The 16,569-nt window shown below is 46.7% G+C and overlaps 1 protein-coding gene across 2 annotated transcripts in view; it reads left to right on the forward strand.

Moving 5' to 3' along the window:
- Positions 1–11,162, forward strand: part of ADAMTSL5 (ADAMTS like 5) — a 45,876-nt gene extending 34,714 nt beyond the window's left edge. For both annotated transcript variants that reach the window (XM_078623531.1, XM_078623540.1), the window contains 4 exons: positions 463–658; positions 2,195–3,055; positions 6,473–6,544; positions 7,319–11,162. In XM_078623531.1, coding sequence (XP_078479657.1) covers positions 463–658; positions 2,195–3,055; positions 6,473–6,544; positions 7,319–7,647 — 1,458 coding nt within the window. In that variant the 3' untranslated portion in view covers positions 7,648–11,162. The remainder of the gene's footprint in view (positions 1–462; positions 659–2,194; positions 3,056–6,472; positions 6,545–7,318) is intronic.
- The last annotated feature ends 5,407 nt before the right edge of the window (positions 11,163–16,569 follow it).

Raw genomic sequence — 16,569 nt, forward strand, 5'->3', positions numbered from 1 at the left:
GTTTCAACCAGGTGAGAACCCAAGAGACCAGGGTGGCCTCATTTGCAAGCGTAACCTGGAGTAACCAATTTCGATTTAAAGCTTTCGTGACTGCAGGGATTCATCTTCTTGGTTCTTTCGGTAAAGTCACGTAAAATGGAAATAATAAAAATAAAACATAATAAAATAATTCTCACGACATTTCGGCCACAACGCAAGCAGCCATCCTCAGGTGGAGAGCAGGTCTGTCGAGGAGACAGAGTCTGAAGTAACCAGTTTACCTGTGTGACTCCGATGTGTTTTTGAGTTGTGCTGCATATTGACTTGCATGATGCCCGACGTTTCACTGCACTTGCTGGATGTTTCTTTAGTTCCTGTCGGGGGATTTGTGCTTCCATTGTCTGAGTTTAAGAAGTTCCACGTGCCTAAGAGATGTCGTGGGGCAAGGTGTTTTTCTATAATCTGTGTTGTGCGGCTCCACAGGTGCTGTTCCGTGAGCAGAACCCTGGCATTGAATACGAGTACTGGCTGCCCAGCGAGAGGCACAGCCGCATACAGGAAACGCAACGTGCTCTCCTGGATGCGGGCTGGCCCGCCGACCTGCTGCCCTGGCCACCGGTCATCAGCACTACCCCTCCTACCACCACCACTACTGCCACGACCACCACCACCACCCCATGTAAGTGCGTGTTTGATGAATAATTCACAAACGAGAGATGGCCAAGTGGAATAGATGTTAATTTTTTTATTTATCAGGTAAGGCCCACTGAGCTGTATAGCCTTTTTTTCGGAAGCGACCTGGCCACAAATGATAGGTCCACGAAGTGGCTTATCATGTGGAAATGTATAGTAGCCAAATATTCTAAACGCATGTTTCTAAATGTGGAGGGAAAACCCGGAGGACTCTGAGAATAATCCATACAACCCACGGGGAGAACGTGCAAACTCCAAATATATAGCAGGCGTCAAGGTCGGGATCAAACCCACTACTTTCTGTATACCAGGCGAGGTAGTTAACATTTCTCCACCGTGGCGTAGAGAGCTAAGCTGGCAACCACCAAGGTCCCGAGTTTTAATACAGGAGGTCACATCTGGTTAAGCCGGTTTGTCACATCTAGTAAGTTGATGGATTCTGCCTGGCCGGTCACAAAACGCTGTTCAATTCTCAAATTTAAATATATTGTTTTTGACTGCCATACGACAAAAAATATTTTCTGTAGCTGGGCAGGTGGGAAGTGTTGCCGTCTACCAGAGGAAACTTTAAGGGAACTCAGAGGTAGCGCTATGATATCAGCTTCAGTGGGGCGTTCTTCATCACGGAGGGTTTCACGCCTCTGAAAGATTTCCAATTGGATTCAAAATCAAGGTGTCAGTTTGCTCAAACGGAAAGCACACACATACGTCAGTGGCTTCAGCCAGTGGTGAAAACTCCAGATTCGTATGGCAAGTTATACAAAGGACAACAACTGCTGTTGATTTCTCAGAAATTGTTACTCATTTGATTAACTTCAGAGTGGAGCTGAGTGTATCCCTGACCAGGGATTGAACTCATGCTTGCTTCTGAGATAGATGCTATTCCAGACCACTATCAATTACTCTTTGGAGGACTGCATTTGCAATTATGTAAAAGAACAAGCTAAAATTACTTTACCCCCATACATTACCACTAAGAGCATCCGTACATACCCAGGTCATGTCTGAGTTGGTAAAGGAGCAGGCCCCGAATCGTTTAACATCATGAGTTCAAAAGCTGGCCATGTTTGAATTGGGCAATCGTCACCATTCTGGAGTTGGTAAAAGTGAGTATCAAGTTGGTGAGAAGTGAGAAGTCAATTGTGTTTTTTTCCTTCGACGATCAAATACTGGTAACCTAGCATTGCAATGTCGAATTTTAACCACTGGCTTAGGAATCACCAAATTCAACTTGAGCATGGGGGCGCTATTTGTTTTACGTTCTCCGGGGTAAAATATATATCAACAGTGTCACGCACTTATAGCATACGAAGGAACGTCTTATGAAACAGCAGTTCAAATGAAGTGAAAATGAGCTACATGTTTAGCTGTTGGTCTTAAATGACTGTACGAAAACACAACCATTGACAACATGTTGAGCTCTACAAGTGGATGTTCAATTAAAAATGTTTGCAGCTTCAAAGAGTTTTTTTTCTTTCATGTGGTTGCTCTAAGATTGCTTTCCCTTCTCAATATGACGCAGATCGGCCTCACTTTCCACATGGCTGGCCAGGATTTTGGCCACACCAACAACCACATCAACAACCTCAACAGCAGTCCCACCCACCTGACCAGCAGCAACCCCACCATCATTATCCTCATTCGCAACCTCATCATTCGCAACCTCATCACCATCCCCATCAGCCTCATCAGCAATCCCAGCTGCAGATGCATCAGCCTCACCAGCAGCAGCAGCAGCCTCACCAGCAACATGAGCAACCTCATCACCATCCCCATCAGCCTCATCAGCCTCAGCAGCAGCAGCCTCACCACCAACATGAGCAACCTCATCACCATCCCCATCAGCCTCATCATCAGCAGCAGCAGCAGCCTCACCAGCAACATGAGCAACCGAGGCACCATCCCCACGAGCCTCATCAGCAATCTCAGGTGCAGATGCACCAGCCATACCAGCAGCCGCAGCAGCAGTCCCCCCACCACAAACCTCTCCATCGCGAGCAGCACCACGAGCAGTCGCACCAACCTCAGCAGCAGCAGCAGCAGCAGCAGCCCCCCCCGGAGCGCCAGCGCTACGGCGCTCACCCTGCACACGGGCAGCAACACCCGCACGCCAGCGTCGCCGCGAGCTACGGAGACCACCACCAGCAGCAGCAGCACCAGCAGCAGCAGCACCAGCAGCAGCACCAGCAGCAGCACCTGCAGCAGCACCAGCAGCAGCAGACCCCCAACCGGGTGCCGCAGAGTGGCCAGCAGGGGCACGGCGCGGCAGGGCCCCGTGACGCCGCGTCCCCTCCGCGCCACGACGTCCAGAACTCGGTGCAGCAGCGCTACGAGCCCCCGCGGAGCGTCCTGCGGCCACGCCTGCCCCCGCCGCCTCCCCCCGGTGAGCGCCTGCGAGCGCCGCCGCGCACATCTCGCGAGCATTTGCACGTTCGCAAAAAGCTCCTCGCGAGCGAACCCATCACCATCCCCATCACTATCCCCATCAGCCTCATCATCGGCAATCCCAGCTTGCAGATGCATCAGCCTCACCGACAGCTCCGATTGATTGGCACGGTTGGCTACGTACGGCGCGAAAGAAGCACCATACCTTCCATGCATGCTCCACGAGCGAGCGTCGGTGAAGTGGCCCTCCAGAGTTGAACAAAAAGGATGTTATGATGCCGCGTTGGCGCACAAGCGCAGGTAGAAAGAAGTCTACGCACTCGTCAATGACTCTCCCTCGAAAAGAAAAGAAGTAGAAGAGGTGGACCTTTTCGGGCAATGACCCCTCGTTCTTTCCTTGAAGCGATGCCGTTGCCCGAAATGTCACAGAGTGAAGGCCCAGGATACGGTTCCAGATGTCACTCACCACTGATGTCAGCCATGGCCAGTAATCTAACTCGGGTCACCAGGTGCATAACACAGTTTGCTAGACACTGCACCACCGTTGCACCCTCCAGAGACCGCATACTCTGTTGCAAAAACCTGATCCGACTTACAAAAATGTATGCATTTAGGATGCAGCGAAAATATTTTACGTCAAAATATACAACACATGACAGAGTCCATGAAGTTACGGTCACCTACGATCGGAAGGCTTACTGTTGAACCAATGCATCCATTCCGGCACACGACGACAGCGCATGTGGTAGCTGCCGTCACAGAGGGACAGCTCCATTTGGTGGAAAGCGGAAAGTTACTCCTCTTCGAAGTAACAACACGCGAAGGTGCGCTCACAGCCAGTAGGAAGGCCAGACTCGGGCCATGTCTGCGTGTGTCACGTGACCACCACATCGCCATACAACCTTGTCCATGGTAAGTGAGTCGACAATATTGGAAGATGTTAGTCGACAAATTCGAAAGAAGTTAGTCGACAATTTTGGAAGAGAAAAAAAGGGGGAAATGTTTTGTTCAAAACATGACGAGTTTATTTTTTTCAGCTCCACAAACGGAACCCAGCGATTTGTCTTCGTAACATTTCGCTCGTAATGGAACACCGCTTTCAACACCGCCCGCACAGTGGCTTCTCTCTATTAAAGCAGGGCTAGGGTTTCAATTGCTTCCGCAAACCGTGCATTGAGTGGGCCCTGTCGTCTCAGCCTGTGGTATGCAGCGCAACTGCCGAGGAGTGATGTGCAAGTCGCCAACGGATTTACCCCCCCGTGTATTTCTGCGCAGTACTGCTTGGATAACAGGACCAATTTGAACTGACAAACACGGATAATAAGACCCGTCCATAGCACCCCCCACCACATGAACTCAAGATATAATCCCAATTCAGAACTATTTTCACAAAGAGCGTTTAGACTCAATGACGCTTGCGCAGTGCGTTATTTCAGCCGGAGCAGTCCACAAAACGCTGATCTGAGGATGATTTTAGCACGACGCCAAACTCATCTCGCCAAATCACCCAAAGCACACTGGCACGCATCTAATTTTTATAAACACGTTCATTGTATTTTATAGTTATATAGGGTACAATAATATAGGATTATTATGGATAGGCATGACCATGTACTCTATTGGCAGTGCCTTACGCCGACAATCCTAACTTCACGGCAGCCGAGCAGCGTTCCAGAAAAAAAAAACTAAGTTAGAAATTAAATCCTGAGCTTTGGCGAGTAAATCATTGCCAATGCCGCCCGCATGGCCAAGACGATTACAGATGCAGCAAAGCAAAGGGGGAACGCGGGAGAGCGACGCACTGCGCTCTCCAGCCTCGTGGCACAGCACCCAGCACGCCTCTCAGGTGCAAGCCGCTGTGCTCCCGCATTGGCGGCAGCGGGAACGGCCGTGGGCCCCAGGGGTCTTTAGAATTGCAGATATACGGCAGGAATAAGCCGCTTATCGTTTGAAGATTGAGAGATTTTGGCGAGCTTTGCAGGTGCACGAGCCAACAGATTTGTTATCAAACTTGATTTGGAGCTTTCGTGACTGCAGGAATTACTCTTTGGTTCTTTCGGTGAAGTCACGTAGAAAGAAATAATGCAATACTCTCTGTGTTGTATTGCATTATATTTCTAGGTTTACTAGGTTTGTTTTCTCATTCCTTCGTACCTGATGATGATTGCTTGTGTTGCAATCGAAACGTCGTATGCTATTATTTAATTATTTTTTTCCTTTCTACGTGACTTTACCGAAATAACCAAAGAGATCTGTTATTGTTATAATAAGTACAGTGGACACCCATAAAATATTTAAAATGCTTTTTTAGGTTCAAATATCATTAGTTAGTCTGTCGTGACATACTTACGCAATGGCTCTAATTATGATGGCTGAGTTATTTTTAATCACAGTTAAAACCCAAAAACAAGATGAGAATTAAACCAATTGCCCTGGTTTGTGATGTGTAAATCATGCTGTTGATTTGTAAATTCTGTCGCGAGTGGCTTTAGAGATCTGTATTTTGTTTTCTGATGCGTACTTGGCCCGGTGCATCACCCTGGACATTAAACCCGAAACACGCAGATGTCGTGACCTTTGAATCGATGACAAGCCAGAAAGCTCTTTCCTCCCCACTTCTCTCCCTCTCTCGGATGCACGGGGTGACTCAGAGGAGGAAAATAACCAAGCTTACAAACCTTTTCTCAAGCTACTTCCGGGTGTTGAAATTATTTTGCAGGTTTAAAAATGGCCGCCTAATTTTCCCGCTGACATTTCGACTTGGAGTTTGAACCATCTCATCTTCACACCTTGGCAAAAAAAAACAAGGTTCTGCTTGTTTATCTGAGCAACCTCTTGAGACGTCTTGGTAAATGTCATGAAAGGGATTTCTTTTTACCCGTGTCCTTCAGCTGTAGCTGGTGATTAATGGGAACAATCCAATATTTACAAACCTCTCAATGAAGAATTAAGTTGAATGACATTTTATTGAATGGAATTTATACAGTTTGTCGGTCCCGATGATTCGATTGTCATGATTCAGTTCAAAGATGGATTATTTTTCTTAATGTTGCAGTGAATATTAATGTCTCTAGTTGTGAGGATCATGTAAACCCAATTAATGCAATTGACGTTTATAGCTAAACATACATTCTTACACGCGTGATCCGATACACGTATTGTGAGCTTTATAATTAATTTTGATCGATTCATCACTCCAGGAAACGTTCTGAAAATTTGCATTTTTGCCCTTCAAATATAATATTACGGCATTATCATGGGAGTCCAATCCTTGTTTTTTTCACCAAAAGAAAGTTCAAATCTAATAGTATGTTCTGTCAATTTCCTGTGACCTGAAAAATGTCGTTTCTGAGAAAATCGTCGGTATGATAATCGTTTCTAAGGTATGTTAATTTTGCAATTTGTTGTTTGGCAGAATATTGCTCGCGGTGCAAGAAGGTCCGAGGAAGGTCAAACAGGATCAAGCAGTTCTGTGAGAAGGATTTCGGTGAGAGGACATTTACAAGGGGACAATTTCACACGCAAAAATAACGAAATTACTGCAAATAAGAAAAGTAAATAACTACATCTGACTCAGGCAGAAGGTTCAAATATCAGATCTTGGTCAACGGACACCTCAACCTACCACCACCTTAGGGTGGATAAAATAGATACCGCTTTGTGGAAAGTCACCTATACAGAGAATTGTCACCACCATAGCACAGGCCTATGACAAAATGGCATGGAATGCATCCAATCTCATCAGAAACTAAGCAGGCTTGAGCCTGGATAGCACTTGTATGGTGTGACCATCATGCATAGAACATATGCTGTAGGCTGTTGCAGAGCTAGGTTGTCAGCAGAGGGCAATGCAACAAAATACATTGTTGTACAGTACTCCGGTCCAATGTCTATGCGCACCACCTTCCCCAACCTGCACTGATCCCCATGGTGAGGTATGGTCAAATAACCCCCATGATCTACATGGCATGGTGAGACCTTAATCTAACATTGGATTCAACTTCACTCTCAAAAATATAAGTGAACCAGTTTGGGTTTCCCCACATGCCAATTCCACAGGGCAAGAGGTGTTTGTAATATTTTCAGAGTGAATTTAAAATCAAAACAAACAAATGTACAATGTCAACCACTGCCTGAGCAGTACTCGGTGACACTTCAACTTTGACCTTCCCCCTCCTCCACATCCACCCTTCTGACCGCTCGCTCACTCTCCCGCTCTCCCACCCCGTACGTGCCCCTTTGCACGCTGGCCGCTTGCCAGTATTCCGCGGCAAGGTGCTGGGCAAGAAGACGATGGGCCTGGAGACTCGCTACGAGGTGCAGGTGACGCGCACGTACAAGAGCGACTTCCCGCTGACGACGCGCGAGTACGTGTGGGTGCCCAACGTGTGCGAGTGCCCGCGCGTGCTGGAGCACCGCGAGTACGTCTTCATGGCGCGCCGTCACGTCAACTTCGAGCGCACGCTCAACCGCATCCTCCTGGAGCACGACAGCTTCCTGAGGCTCTTCCGGCCCGAGGAGACGCGTCTCATGAAGGGCCTGGCCGACCTGTGCCGCAAGCGCAAGCTCAACCCCGGCGCTGCGGGCTAGCGGGGCTAGTGGGGCTAGCGGGGCTAGCGGGGCTAGCGGGGCTAGCGGGGCTAGTGGCTGGCGGCCAGCGGAGCCTGCTGTGCTCGGTACCCCTCCACTTCCTCCGCCCGCCCCCCCCCGTGCCTACGAAACAGACCCTGAGGACATATTTGTTCCACTTCGCTGCCTGCCCTTCCTTCCGTCTTTTCAGCGACTTAACGGCTGTGACTGACTGCTGCTGCTGCGCGCGGGGCGGCAGGTGGGCCCGATGAAGCCGCTCGCTTCAGTTCAAGCCGAACGCAAATGTTCGCCAAAGATGACAGAGCATACGTTGGGGTCGTGTTGCTGCTCACTGAGGTGCTGCGGGGGCCTTGACGAGTGAAGAGGCAAAAGTGGCTCCATTCTTCCGACCAAAAAAAACCAGAATGACATGCTTCGATTTGTACTTTCTTCTTACACTTCTGCTGCATCCATACACGGAGGGAAATGGGCTTAAAGGAGACCGGCTTTATTGGCGTGTTTACCTCGACACTGTTAGCTGGTAAAGGCAAAGGTCAATGAATGGCCAAGAATGCGGCTTGTCTCATCCGTGCATTTATTACACGTACGTAATTATAGGCAGCTTCAAGTGGTGTACAAATGCCGTGGTAATGTTGGCCACAGCCCGTGGCTCAATGTGCTACGCTGATCGGGTGAATGAGGAGCACGCCATGTTGAGAGGTTGTGGTGCCCGTTTCAAAAGGCCAGCACAGCCCTTTCTCTTTTCATTTGCATCTCCCTAGTTGCAGCTTTACAAGCACTTACTCGAGTTAATTATTTCCTGCCAGACAACGGTGTTAATCAGTGACCAGAGACGCCTTGCAAAGAGACTCAAAATCTAGAAGAACCAGTATGGTAATGACGTGTGTATGAGTCTCTTACTAAGGACTAAAGCTGAGAGGTTCAAACTATTAAACAATTAAATTATTTTTTTACTTTACCAGGTAAGGTTCACTGAGCTATGTAGCTCTTTTTCAGAAGCGATCTGGCCACAGACGATAGCTCAACAAAGTGGCTTATCGTGTGGCAATTTATAGCAGCCAAATACTCTAAACCCACGTTGATTACAATTATTAATGTGGAGGGGAAAACCAGAGGGCCTGGAGAAAAATCCACGCCACCACAGGGAGAACATGCAAACTCCAAATATACAGGCGTCATGGTTCGGGATGAAACCCACAATCTCCTGTATACCAGGTGAGGTAGTTAACATCTCGTCCTCGTTGCACCCCGAAAAAATGTGTGTTTTAAGCGTTCTCACAAAACATTGACAGAAAATAAATCAATTAACAACATCTGAAGGGCACAAAATATGCACATTGCACGAGTGTGAGGGGCGCAAGAAGAGGCATATAATGAACAAACTTTGGGCATATTCCAGGCATGAATCAATTGGTCAAGGTTGCACGAAACTATCATGCAATCCGTATTTATCTTTCATCACCCATACCATTTTTTGCAACGGTAAGCCTTTTAATTATCTTCGTCAGTTATTAAATCTTTTTTTTATTCAATGGAGATTTAAAGGCTGGATAACATGAGAATACATTTCTTAACAGTGTTTCTTTAAGGATGGAGAGAATGCTTGAAGATAAGCGGACGGAATTGGACTTGATGAACCTCAGACGGTGGTTCACCGAACGTATAAATGGTGCTTTGACTTTCCCCAAGAAGGTCACTTTGACAAAAGCCCGAGTGTTTGCTTTAACGTGCCATCGTAGAGTCCATTTTCGTGGCTTTTTCTGTAATCCACACAGAAGAATCAACGGTATATATTTATCAATAAAAAAAAAACAGGGGTTTAAAAAAAGAAAAATTTGGTGCTACTACCACAAATGCTCTCGACTGCTCCCTGACGGCCGAGAAATCGGCTGAGAAATCGGCCGTGTTCGCGTTAAGCAACGCTGTCCCAAGGCCACGGGTCAGATGTTGTGACCTCGGTGGTGGTGTTTTTGCTTTGCGGGTGGCCGAGCTCGTCACCGTTCGCAGGCCGCTGACCTCGCTTCGACAGCCGCGACCGTTCCCTTGTGTCGCCACCCAGTTCACGGCGTCAGCTGGAGGAGCCCTCTCCATTTTTTTTGTAGTTGGGGCCTCTTCCTTCTTAGCTCTTGTTTGCCTCTGGGACGCAGCAGCCGCGTTGTGATCGTGAGATGGAGTTGATCCAGAATAAGTCTCGGGGCGAAACCTTGCACCAGAGAGGTCACAGTTAAAAAAAAAAGCCACACACACGGGTAACTTTTTCTCTCTGTGATGCAGTCGTGGTAATGTGGCTAGAGTTGCCACCTGTTCCCGTTTTCCCAGGACCTTTATCTTGTTGAGAGATATCTGTCCTGGGAAATCCTTAAGTCTTCCCGGGAGCATTGAAGTCACGTTTTTTTGTAGAGCAACGCCACTCAAGACACCGCGTATTTACACGTTGCTCTCCCACTCTTCCGGTATCGTGAGATATTATTCTTCCCATGATATGTCCCTGTTTTTTTTTTGTTTTGTACCTCGGATGTGCAACCCGAATGGTAACGGAGCTGCCCCCATCAGCGATGTCATGCGATGACGCGTCTGCCTGCCATTACCATGTCCTCACGGGCTATGCTTGGAAATATGCCCGTCTTAAGTCGGACTTTCATTTTACGGTTAATTTATCTGAATTTATGTTGAAGGTGTCAGGTACATTACAAAAGGATTACAAAATGAGTATTTTTTCATAATGCTCTTTTTATGAAAAATATGAAATTATTTACAGCCAAAAACCTATTGTATTTTGTACAAAACAATTCTATATTAAATGCTTTGTATGTTGTATCTTAAAACACACGTATATTTATTTTTTAAATTGTAACATTTTTTTTATAAGCTGTACGTTCCTTCAAACAAATGCCTTCAGATGCATTGGCATAGTATAGATGCTTATACAGTACCTAAGTGGACGCTGCCTGAACTTCACGCTACATTTTTATAAAGAAATGTAAGAGTCATAAAATTACTATTTAGGTGTTTGTGGTTGTGCTGTTGAGCTCTCCGTCGTGTTTCCAGGTTGTACCGCATTTTGGTCGTCGTGACGACAAATCATTTCCGAAGAAACGCCAAGCACGGGGTCCAAAACGTTGGACATGGTGTTAAAGAACACGCGGTAACAACCTGGAAACGCATCAGAGAGCGATGTTGAGAGAGTGGAATAATTCACGATTGTGTAAAGTAATCAATGTATACTGAGCATCAGACAGTGCTTGTCCACATTGGAGACTGGTACCAAGAAAGGGAATGTCACCATCCTAGACCGTTTGTGTTATTACGTGTTGTCGCGTTTCCAGAGGGTCATGAAAATACTCTCCTGCAAGATCGCGGGTACAATTAAACAATAGCGCTCGCTTGGTTGTCTCCGAATGGCTGGCCAACATTGTGTTGTGTGGCACGTCTGTTGCTGAGAAGCAATCACAGTGTTATGCCATGTTGCAGTCTCCGTTTGTTGCAGTGGCATTAAAGAGGTTGTCGCGCTCACATTCCATGCCCCTCGTGTGTTGACGAAGCATTTTGCCGTTTGCTTTCTCGCGAGACGCTGTTTCTACCTCTTTGCACACACCGGCTTGCCAATGTCACAAAGCGTGCCTTCGCTTTGAGCTCCCCTGTTTACTAAATACTTTTTCGCACCCCGATGTTAAGCAGCCCAGTTTACGATGAAAAAACACCCGTTTCTCTACGAGTATTCTCCAGTTCTGCTCGAGTTTGGAATTCCCTCGCATCATCTGCTTTCCCCAAGTTCTTATAACCTTGCTCAAATTCAAGAAAACTATGAACACTTAATCATTTACACATTCAATAGTGCTGTTTGCCGATAGCCACTTGGCACTTTGGGCCTATGCTCAGTCACTGATGCGGAAAAGGAGCAGGTTATGGCACAAGTGACTGACAATTATGCCACCCCCTTTTTAGAATATAAAACTCCACCTTGAGCTGCAAACATCACATGTTCTTTCAGAGACAAGCCAGATCGCTTTGGCGATTAGAGGCCTTTTTAGCGTCCAAGTGCGGATTTACAGTAAGGCAGCCAACGCCCCACAGAGAAACTGGGGGCATCGGCTTGGATCCCATAGAGAGGGGGGCATCGTTCTTGAATCCCACAGAGAGACGGGGGCATTGGCTTAGATCCCATAGAGACGGGGGCATTGGCTTGGATCCCATCTCCGTTGCGCGCGTTTGAAGGTCAGTTTGTACCGTTTACGTTTTTTCTCTCCAAATTTTTTAATGCGGATTGTGCATTCTTTAATTTTTCCGTTAAAACATTGAAAATCCAATAACAATAATAATCCAGGCAGTACTATGGTGACAGCAGTCATCTTGAAAATTCGAATTTAGCAAATTCAAAACTGGGTCAGGGGCTGACTCAGCCTATTCTTCCTCTGGGGTCATTAGAACAGTCCCACTGTGGGAATCCAACAGTGCTTGTCTCCCCCACCTATAAAGACTGTCCTCAATACAGGGAAGTGCAATTTCCACCGTTTGCTCAGTACCACAAGCGGAGAATAACATCGGCCTACACTCGGACAACCTTATTTACTAAAGACTTGGCGAGTCTCAATCACTTTTAACAAGGTCCGGCTTGAGCAGTTGGGGCAATTATTGAGTATCCAGCGTGTGAGGTGGGGGCGGGGCAGTGCTCAGAATAAAGCCACCGAAGGGAACGACTCTCAAAATCTGCACTGACAAAGAGCCCGACCTTCTGCACCGCCTTGCACAGGCCACGTGGTAGCATTCCACGTGGTGTTTCACACGCTTGATTTCTAACGAGTCTACTAAACGATTACCAGAGTGAGGAAAAAAATTAACTTCACCAAAAATGTTTACTCAACATCCATTGACGTAACTTGTTCTTCAAAACATTTACTACTTCGCACGCAGTGCCGGCCCGAGCCTCTTGGGGGCCCTAAGCAGAATTTGATTTGGGGGCCCCCCTCCCACCACGCAGACTCATCTGTGCTAGAAGATTATTGACACAAATGTCACACTATAATGTTATAGCGAATATTATAAACGAATACAGTGAGGTTATGTATTAATAAAAAATAAAAACAACACTTAAAATACTTCACTCTTTTATTAAAACTTCTGAATACAAACGGTCACAAAAAACATATTAAATAAATTATTTGCAAATGTGCATTAAATGTGCAATCTTTTAAATAAAACCAAAATAGACAAACATTAATCTAATCAAAAATAGAATGTTACAAAAAAAAAAGATACTTAAATAATGAAAGCAAACATAAGAACAGCAAGGGTTCAACAATGTCAACTGTACAACAATGACCTCAAAATCGTTCCTTCCTAGCTTTTCTGGAGGCAAAGTCACTAATGACATCATTGTATGGTATTGCTTGGCCAACTTTGTTATTAATACTAATGACTGCAAGTCCACTTAGTCTTTCCTGGGCCATTGATGATCTCAAATATGTTTTTATCAATTTGAGCTTGGAAAAGCTCCTCTCTGCTGAGGCAACTGACACAGGCAGAGTGCAGGCTATCCTGAGAGCTACCCAAAGATTTGGGTAAAGCTCACACATCTCATTTTGTGAGAGGTATGTGAGAAGCTCAAAGGCAGTCATCATAGTTTGGGGAAGTTCAGGAAGACTCTCTATCTATCAACGTGAAATACACACCTACTACCTAGATAAATGTATATTAATAACATTTCACTGTTGTGGCGGGGATTTAGCTCTGGTGCGTTATATTACCACTTTTATGGCTTATAAAAATATCATGAGTCATGACTAGCTAGCTGCTTCCTCAAGTGACGTGAGCACAATTTGTGCTGCTGCTGCACAAAACATACTGTAAATAATAATGCAAACATACCTTTATCTCGCTCTTTTTTCTCCTCCTCGGTCCTTTTCTTTTTTCTTTTTTCGGCACCAGAGGGATACGTCCTTTTTTGTGACATGGCTTAGGCGTATTTATTATCGTGACGTACAATTGCGCGCACCTGCCCGCGCCCGCGCCCGCGCCCACGCGAATTGTCAATGAGCCGTGACATCCGTGAGCCGTGACAAAGCAGCAGTTGTCGACAGAATTTTCTTGTCTTGAATCATTTATTCATTCATTCATTAATTCATTTATATCACTTGTTTAAGTTATTTAATTGTAAAAAAAAACGATTCGGGGGCCCCCTGGTGGCCAGGGGGCCCCAAGCAGCCGCTTAGTTCGCTTATGCCTCGGGCCGGCCCTGTTCGCACGCACTATTATGAGGTGTCGCACGAGTGACCAGCGTTCGCAGCTTCTGCTTTTGATGGCGAGTTTAAACTTGGGGGGGGGGGGAAAGCATACATTTGCTTTTTTTAGGCGCATTATACCGACGCGAGATAATCCTTTTAAATTGTGAAAGCGTTGCAACGACTCTGATATCGAGTTCGAGCCGGCGGTCTTCGAACGGCGAGCGCGACGAGCAATGCCCCCGCAGGTGTCTGGGATGATTGAGGACGAGGGGAAGAAACGTGAAAAGCGTGGACTCGGGGAGTATGTATACAGCTGTAAGGAGACCTCAGCCCTCATCTGTCATCGCGACGAGAAGGAATCCATCGTGGCGTGCGGAATGCCGGCCCCCTTGACGCACATTCCCCCATCGCCGTGCCGCTGAAGGGCATCCGCGAGGTTCCCTTTCGAGCGGCAGTGACTCCCAAAGGCGCTCGCCTCGGAGCCACCCGCGGGCTGAACGAGCGGACAGCGCCTCGGGTGGCTCCCCCTCGACCTCTCCTCCTCCTCTGCCTGCGCCTGCGTGCGTGTGATTGATGGCCTATTTGACAGTGCGTGGTTCTAGTGTCATGCGTTGTTTGCTGTGCTCGCCAGATAAATATGTTTGAAAAAAAAAATTCTGCCTGCAGGACTGCCTGTGCCGACATAATACGCCGACCTCTGCTACCTGAACGTTTAGAGTCTCACCTGGAGAGCCCACGGTCTGGCCTCGCAGGCAACTTGGGCTGCGAGGCACGGCTGTTTTTTTTGTTTGTTTGTTTGTAATAGGGCTGCATCTGCCAAGCGTGGATTCACGTTCCAGCCTGCAGGCTCGGAGGGATTCCCATATTTACCTTTTGGTGTCCACGACCTTTGCTCTCGATCAGTCGATGCAGGAATAGTGATGGTGATGGCCCCGGTGGCTTGTAAAGTGATGCGATGTATTTCGATGTAAAGCTTTCGTGACTGCAGGGATTCCTCTTCTTGGTTCTTTCGGTAAAGTCACGTAGAATGGAAATAATATTATGTTGAATTTTTATTATTTTATTATTTCCATTCTACGTGACTTTACCGATAGAACCAAGAAGATGCTGGGATGTACGCTGGGTAGTGATGGGTGTAACACGCTTCATGCCAGTGGTGTGAGATTGAACCCGAGATGACCTTGCATTGAGAAGCTTTGGAATGAAGCTTGCACTTTAGCAAGGGTGACATTTGGATTTGTATCGCATCTAAATACGACCGCATTTCGAGATGTGCACATAAATAAATGTTCGCATGCACAGGCTTGAACAGGGCAGGGGGTCCACAGCACGTACTGATTGAGGGAAGATGAATGCGAAATAAAGCGTTGGCTTTTAGGTTGATATTGAGACATTTTAATGCTAAATTTTATTAAAGTCAAAGGCGGAGAGTGACTTCTATATTTGGGGGGGGGGGGGTGGCAGGGGTTCGCTTTGTCCCTCAGATTAGGCATCTCTTGTGTATAAAATGAATCAATTTATTTAAAATGTTAACTGTCAACTATTGAAGATAAATTAATAAAGGAGTACAGTTGGGGGGGGGGGGTGGTGGTGAGGCGTTGCCTCCCCGTGCCCACCCCCGCCAATGTTAAAAGCCCTCGATTGTATCGTTCGTAGCGATTACATAATACAGATTTAAAATGCCTCACCACCAAACGCCGTCTTAGAGCAGACGACTCTAAAAAGGCAGCACGTTAATATAATGTCCAACGCCTTTTTTTCGCTGAGAGCAGCTGTTACGTTGCTGCTAAAGTCTGCATTTAAATATCTTGCCTTTTTTGTTGCTTGTTCAGTTGAACCCAGTCCATAGAGCCGTTTGAAAGTAGCAGCCAAATAGCTCTGTCGCCACAAATTAGAGGGTAGGGAGGTTCACGTCCACCGATCACTCACTTTGAACTCCTCAACAGGAAACTGCAGGGGGGAACAAAGTGGATAAAATAATGACCGCTACGCAATGCAATAATAAACAAGTTCACGCAAAGCATTACATTTACTCTCTTCCACAAAGGTGTTTTCGTTGAACTTGAAAGCATGAAGGGAGAAGAGAGAGAGAGAGGGAAAAGGAAAAAACATTACCCATTAGATCCGGGCCATTCGATACGAGGGCAGGTGAATAATCCAAGTTGCCCTGGTGGGAAAATCCCCGCAAGTATTATTTGTGTTGCACGCATCGGAGAGTAGAGCCAGGAAGAGACGAAGTTTGGCGTCAATTACGAAGCACCTGCCAAGAGTTGATCCCGCTGCTATTTAAGCTGAAACGTTGCAAAATGTCTGTCCCACAGCAGGCATTTCCTTACCAGGTCACGAGGTGTTTCCCCTTTATGCTCGGTAAATGTTGACATTAGCTCGCCGGCAAGGATTCACCTGTTGCTTCTCCTCCCAAGCTCTTAGTCCATATTGCGTTACCACATCCCGTTCTTTCCCGATGACTCACCGACACGTTCCGATCTTGAGCAGTGATGTTTTGCAGAAGACGTAAGCAGCAAACCGTTCGGAAGGGCATTCACGTGAGCTTAGCTAGTTATCTCATTCAGGACGGCGACTCGAAACAAAGAGGTTTGACACAATTCTCATAGGGTATACAGCTATCAGATGCACTTTCATTTGTGAAGTCATCAGTGCTATCTGATGCCAACCGATTTCCTTATGATGGTTATTGATC

The sequence above is a fragment of the Lampetra planeri genome, chromosome 3 (assembly GCF_965212315.1).
Source record: "Lampetra planeri chromosome 3, kcLamPlan1.2.h2, whole genome shotgun sequence".
Taxonomy (NCBI): Eukaryota; Metazoa; Chordata; class Hyperoartia; order Petromyzontiformes; family Petromyzontidae; genus Lampetra; species Lampetra planeri.